Consider the following 6,970-nt stretch of genomic DNA (forward strand, 5'->3'; position numbering starts at 1 on the left):
GAAAACAGTGTTCCATGTTCAACAGAACCACTTTCAACAAATGCTTGGTTTATCTGCTGTATCACTTCCCAAGGAAAGCAAAACAAATGAGAGACAGGAATTATAAGGGAAGAAACCATTATTTAGACTGGCCTTCTGTCTTGAATACTGGGTATAACTCCTGGTCTTTTCTCCAAAAGTATATAGTGGTGCTCAAAGAAAAACAAACAAACAAACCAGTAACATGAAAAGAATCTGAAAAAAATACGCCCAAACTCTTCGGCTTAGAAAATAAATACAAGACGGAGGAAACATATAAAATCATGAATTGAAGAGACAAGGTGACTAGAGAGCAACAGTTCATTCTTTCTATCAAAATGAGAAGAATATCAATTAAGACAGGTAGGAAACTTTAAAAAAACAACCATATTTCACACTTGTGTGGTCAAGTTGCATTGAGTAGGGATCTTTTCTTGTACTACTCTGCAGATGCTAAAAGCCTGTGTGGACTTAAAAAAAAGACTGGGCAAATTTGTGGATTAAAAACCTACCAAGAACTGTGAAGAGTAAGAAACTAAGACACCACTTCTGATTCATAAAGTGCTGAAGCCACAGATGGTTGCATCCATGGTATTTAGGGATCATGTGATGTCCTGTCTCTGTAGTCTTCCTTAGGCACTTACCAGTCTCCACTGCTGCAAATATACCCAAAGGTGTTTAAATGAAGATTACACCAGTGAATTATTTCTGGAATGCATTTATTTATAGCTGAATTCAAGGGAAGGAAAAAAATAAAGAATATGCATAAAAGCAAGGTATTTCTCAGCCTTAAAAGCATTTACAAGTATACTTGATTGTGGTCCAATTGATATCACTAACATATGAATACAAGAAAATGTAAGAATATAATCCCAAATGAACTACACATTTTCCTTTTTCAAAAACGTTTTAGAACCAATATGATGGCACAGAATCTTTGTTAAGTGTACCAGGTCAGGAGAGATTTTTTTTTTCCTTTGGAAAAAGAGTGAAGGGGTATTTCTAACAGAGGAAGATGTACTATGGTATTAAATTCCACCAGATTGATCTGCCTTTTAAAAAACAAATCATTACTAATTTCCCTGCCATGTACAAGAGGGAAATTTACCATTGCAAATGACTCTATTTGCCATTGCATACTGCATTTTTCTGTCAGGAATCACACTTGACGATTTCTGTTCATGGCCAACTTTCAGGCCCGTGTCCTGCAGCAGCACTTCCTGCCACCCCACAGCTTTCACAAACCAGCTGCTACACGGGGGCTGCTCACAGGGAGGAGATTACAAGCAATGGCACCAAATAATTTCAAGAGCTCCTTGTCTAAATAAAAAAGGCAAAAAAGTGCAACCACTGACTTACCCAAACTGATTTCTGAACCAGCGTAAGTAAAGCAGTACAATATTATGTGGAAACATGGCTCAAAGGACCTTTGTTCTAAGTAACAAGGTAAACATGTGCAATTATAATAAATTTAGAAGTGCTTAGCAGTTACTTTTCCAGAAAAAAACAAACAGAATAAATGAGCAAAGGTATTACTCAAAATCCCATTAGCTGCCTGTTTTCCCTTACAGCAGTCTAAACACTTCCAACGATCCGTTCCAAAATTATTATTTTGATCCATTCCAAAGGTATTAGCTGTGCAAATAAACCTGGTCGTGCAATGAGCTCTAGTCTGTAACTTAGTTAACGAGGGCGGGAAAAAAAAGAAAAAGTAGATAATTACTCTAATCCATACTTACTTCTCGGGTATTAAAAAAAAAAAAAAAAAAGTAATAAAAAGGAAAAAGTGATGCTCCTCAGAGGGAAAACACTTCGATACTCTGCGTGTGTTTTACAGCCCGGACGAACAACTTTTCCGCGGCACCTCGAAGCTAGATGACAAGAATAAAGCACAAAGTCGCGCCGGTTCAGCGTTCCTGCCCCTCCATCGCTTCCTCATCGTCCCTCGCTGCGGCCGCGGCGCCGGGCGGGGGCCGGCCCGAGCCCCGCACGGGGGGCGGCTGGCTACACACAGACATACAGATTTATATTTTAAAAACGATCGCGGGAAGTGCGGCTGGCGGGGCCCGGGGGAGGAGGGAAGGCGGGCAGGGAGGGGAGGCGGAGGGGAGGCAGGGGGCGGGCGAGGGGAGCCGTTCCCCGCCTCACTCCCACCCCCGCTGGCTCCGCCGCGGCCGCTGCCGCCGCTGGGCGCTGGGAGGCGGCAGCGAGTGCCCGCCGCCGGAGCCGTTTGAGGAACGCGAGCGGGCGAGCCAGACTTTTACCTTTTCTCTCTTTTTCCCGTCCTCACCCACCATGCCGCGGACGCCGCTGCCCGCGGGGGACGAGCGGCGGCTCAGCCCGGCTCTCTTCTCTTGAAGGGATGCGGGAGGCGCGGCCGGGACGCAGCTAGCGCGACCCGCGCCTTTCCGCCGTCCTCCCCCTGCCGCGTCCCCGACCACCATGAGGGAAGAGCGAGAAGCTGCGGCGGTGGCCGCCTCCCCCGCCGGGCCGGCCGCAGAGCCCCGCAGCACTGCCCGCAGCCGGACGGCGGCGGGGCGGCCGCCCCCGCGGAGAGCCTGCGGAACGGATACGTGAAGAGCTGCGCGACCCCGCTGCGGCAGGACCCCCCGAAGAGCTTCCTCTCCTTGCTGCTCTTTCCTACCGCCTCCTCCTCCCGGGCTCGGCTCGCCCTGGGCGTCCTGGCCGCCGCTGCCCTCTCGCTCCTGGCCTTTCCCGCGCGGGGCAGCGCCCGGGAGCAGCAGGACGGGAGCAGCTGGCGGAGCCCGCGGCCGCTGCAACGCCTTGCTGTGCCTGACCCGCTTCCTCAGCCCCCTCTTCAGCATCGCCTGTGCCTTCTTCTTCCTCACCTGCTACCTGGTCGGCGGCCGGCGCGGGGAGCACGGCGGCGGCACGACCCGCTGGTGGCTGCTGGCGCTGCCCCTGTGCTGCTACTCGGGGGACTTCGTGCGCTGCAGTGGCTGCTGCCCGCGGAGGGGCACGAAGAGGAGCCGCCGATGTTCCTAGGAAGGCTCCTGACCGTGCTGGTCTCGGTGGCAGCGCTGACCCCTGCCGCAGAGCTCCCTGAAGTTGAGCCGGAGCCTCCTCGTCTTGGTGTTGTGCAGCCTGGTGTGGCTGGTGTCGCTGAGCAGCCTCCAGGCGCTGCCCCCCAGCGCTCGGCCCGCTGCTGGCCGGCACGGTCGGGGTGGCAGGCTGCCTCCTGGCACTCTGTGCCGGGGAGCACGGCATCTTCTCGGCGCAAAGCCGCGGAGCGCACCACCAGCATCACCGCCACCCGCGGCTCCCCAGCGCGGAGGAAAAAGTGCCTGTGATAAGACCCAGGAGGAGATCTAGCTGCGTGTCCCTAGGGGAAAACTTCGGTCAGCTACTACGGCAGCTGCAAAATGTTTAGGAGACCCTCGTTGCCTTGCATTTCCAGAGAGCAGGTAGGTTTCTCCGAAACTTGAAGGGAGAAACTTTCGGAGGAGTGAGCGCCGCTCCATAGCTTTTCCTGGCTGCTGTGTGTGTCTGTGCTGGATGTCTGCTCACTAACAAACTCCTGCTAGAGGAATGGAGGAGAATGTTAGTCCCTTAGCGGGTTTCTCAGCTCGGTTCTGCAGAATCGATATAACCCTTTATTTCTGCGTGGGTGCTAAATCATAATAATGTATTTGCTGTAGGACAGAAGGCTCGCTCGTTTTCTTATGCAGTCTCAATTATTAAACAGCCGTTCTTATTGATTAGAGCAAAACCTCAAGCCAGTCAGCTTCAGCTTGTAGTTACCGTGTTAGTTTGGTTTTTTTTTCCGAAGCCCCCCACCGTCTGGCAGCCTTTCCGAGAGAAAGAAACCACAGCTTTCTAAGCTGGCCCGGCACTTCTGGTTCTTCCCGCTTTCTATCGACAAAACCATCACCAAGTGCTAAAGAAATGCCAGGTTTTGAGGGATATTATTTATCGAGCGTTGGCGTTCTTTGAGTGGCAGCTGTCCTTCTGCCCTGCAGATTACTGTCGTTCGTTCCTCTCTCTCTCCCTCTCTCTCACCCCCTGCTCCTCGCTCCACCTAAGTTAACGTTACTTTTGGGTTGATGGGTTTTAAGAAACTTCTTTTTACTGAAGAGAGAGCTGTTCAGTAGGGGCTGGAGGGATGCCCGAAACGCTCAGTTTTCTTGAATGGAACTCTGTTGGTTTCTACCTCCCGGAAAACTTTTCAATGAGTCTTGTTTTTTGTAGCGTAAACCCCCGTGCGTGTGGGGGAGTTTGTTTTTATTTGGGCACTTGCACGTCAACTGCAGGAACATCGAGTTGTGCTGGAACTGGCCCGAGGCTGCTGCAAGTGGATTACCAGCCCGTTGTAGGAGGGAGAATGAGGGGAGTGTGTTTAAATAAACGCGCAAGTGAGCAGTTTCTGCGAAGTGCTTGTTGCTGGAGAATCCCCCGTCTGATACTGTCGTGCCTGAAACTCATGGGTGCCAAATGAAATTTTCTAGTTTTTCCTTGACATTTGTTCTATAATGCAGGGCTTATGATTGACTGTGGATTAGGTCTGATGAAATACGTAGTGAATCTGAAACGGTGGAGTAGTTTTCGAGCATTTCTCCCCCTGAGTTTGCCCAACAGAATTAATGCAGTAATTGTTTACAGTGATTAATACAGTAATTGTTTCTGCATAAAAGATTAAAATGCAAGTATGCTGTGACAGTCTTCAGAAATAACTCATTCAGTACGTTGCAGATTATCTAATGCATACAATGAAAGAAACATTAAAATATTTTACTAGCAGTTAAGATATGTAGGGACTCTCATATAATAATTTACTTTCTCTGTTCCCTTCTGGATAGTAAATGGTCTCTTTTGCTCTCACATTTGTCTGTAGTGCAGAAATCTCAGAAAATGTGATTTCATTAACCTTTCTAGCTGATAGAAGATATTTGTTCATATGCAAGTTACTAAAAGCTTCCTTTGACGTTCGGCTCACTTCTTAAAGGCATGTGCATATTTCAAGTTAGGGCATTCATTATTCTTCAAGTAACATCATAAATGTCAGCTATAACTAAATATGTAGAATTTATTGGCAATGCTTAAATCATACGTGTTCATAATAAAATGTAACTTTTTGGTAGACTTCCAGAATTTGATATCTTTGTTATCACGAGATGTGAACAACAAAGAGATACGAACTTCTTAATTTTCCTAATAATATATTAGGCTTTACAATAAATATTTGTGCTTTGTTAAGCACAGTTTAAACGAGATTCACAGATACATGTTCTCTGCTGTATTTTATGTGCAGTTTTACAAGGATAACACAGGTTAAATCCTCTGATCTCCTTTCTGACTTGGAGAGAGATCAGACGTTGCAGAGCTGATAAAAATCAATTGTTTGGGCAGGAGTAGAGAGAAGTAAACCCATAATGTGTGACTTTATTTGAATAAACAGTACAAGGCTTTTATATTGCTTCCTTGAAATTGAAGGAATGTGTGTACTTAATGCTTTTCAGAGAGCATCTATTGCGTGGCTCTTTTTAAGGGCTGATTACACATTTTGCAAGTCTTTATAAAGCAGTACAGTGGGTTTTTTTACCAATATTAGTATTTCAAGGAGGTGAATGAACATTGTTAGGAAGATGTTGCTGGTCCACCATGACAGAAATACTTAAATGAATGAGAGACAAATTATTATTGTGATTCTATCAGATGTATTTTATGTGATTGTCACAAACCTCTTATATGTAGAAGAAGTTTATGTCAAGTATAGAATAGCAAGTCAGTAGGGTACTCCAAGGATCATCTGGTCATACCTTTCTTGGCAAAATCACTGTCTAGACAAGTTGGCCCAGCACCCTGTCCTGCTAAATCTTAAACTTGTCTAATGTTGGGGAATCCATTACTTCTCTGGGGAGATTAGTCCAGTGACTGATTGTTTTGTTTTGTTTTTTTTCCAATAAGAACAATCTCATTTTGTGTAGATTTTAGTTATTACTTGATAAAAGTAGAGAATGTTAGTATTGACCTTAAATTTTCAATAACGTGTTGATTTGAAGTTATATGTGCTCTCTATCTACTTAAGTACACAAGAAAATAATGATATTTATTTGATTGGATTTTTTAATTTTTTTTTAAGCCAACAATCCCAAGGGGTCTGTGTGCATGGAGGGATGGGAACAGGATGGGATACTAACACACAGGGGAATGTACAACCAGCAGTACATGCACACAGAAATTGGATGGAACGATCATTTCTTTTCTGGGGTACAAGTGGAAAGAGGCCCTGTAAGCATGATCCTGTAAAAGCTTGCAAATTTGGGTAATCATCATGCCAAATACTTAGATATTGCTTTCTGGACTTCAAAGGGTGCAGTAACTATAAGGCGTTGATAAAATTAGATTATTTTTACCATTTATATGTGTCTCCTTTAGCAATCAAAGTGTCCAAATTCGTTCTGTGTGTGTCTCTTCTGCAGTACGTATGTCTAGCAACATAGTTTGAGGTGGGAGGAAAGAAACTTGAACAGATTCTCTTTATGTTTTTATGTAAGTATACTTAAATGCCAATATCAAAATATATAAATACATGTTGTGGGAAACAATATGACTCAAATTACAGCTAAAAGTTTTGCAAAGGCAATGCATTTTCTGAACTCTACTACATTAACACTTCTGCCAATAGAAATTGGTATGATTTTAGAAGTAATCAGTCTGTTTGAATACTTACTGCAATATTCATCTCGGACCCAATGAGGAATTGCACTAAGACTGCAGTATTGATTGGTATTTAAACTTTGTGTTGGTCATATTTTGACTGCATGTATTAATTGGATGGTCATCTGTTAGCTCTGTCTATTGCTACTGACATCAAAGGGTTTATCTTTATTGACTTGCACATTTAGCACTTAATTTTTTTTTTTGTCTGAAAGCCAAATCAGGGAGTCTGAAAGGTGCTTGTCAATATTGCAAATCTTGTAAACACTATGTC

General features: G+C 45.1%; 1 protein-coding gene across 1 annotated transcript in view; it reads left to right on the forward strand.

Annotated features, from left to right (window-relative positions):
• Window positions 1–2,246: 2,246 nt before the first annotated feature.
• Window positions 2,247–6,970, forward strand: part of PDE3B (phosphodiesterase 3B) — an 83,136-nt gene continuing 78,412 nt past the window's right edge. Inside the window, 7 exon segments of the mRNA XM_059473726.1 lie at window positions 2,247–2,514; window positions 2,517–2,795; window positions 2,797–2,962; window positions 2,965–3,065; window positions 3,067–3,162; window positions 3,164–3,370; window positions 3,372–3,443. Coding sequence (XP_059329709.1) covers window positions 2,461–2,514; window positions 2,517–2,795; window positions 2,797–2,962; window positions 2,965–3,065; window positions 3,067–3,162; window positions 3,164–3,370; window positions 3,372–3,443 — 975 coding nt within the window. The 5' untranslated portion in view covers window positions 2,247–2,460.

The sequence above is a fragment of the Ammospiza nelsoni genome, chromosome 6 (genome assembly GCF_027579445.1).
Source record: "Ammospiza nelsoni isolate bAmmNel1 chromosome 6, bAmmNel1.pri, whole genome shotgun sequence".
Taxonomy (NCBI): Eukaryota; Metazoa; Chordata; class Aves; order Passeriformes; family Passerellidae; genus Ammospiza; species Ammospiza nelsoni.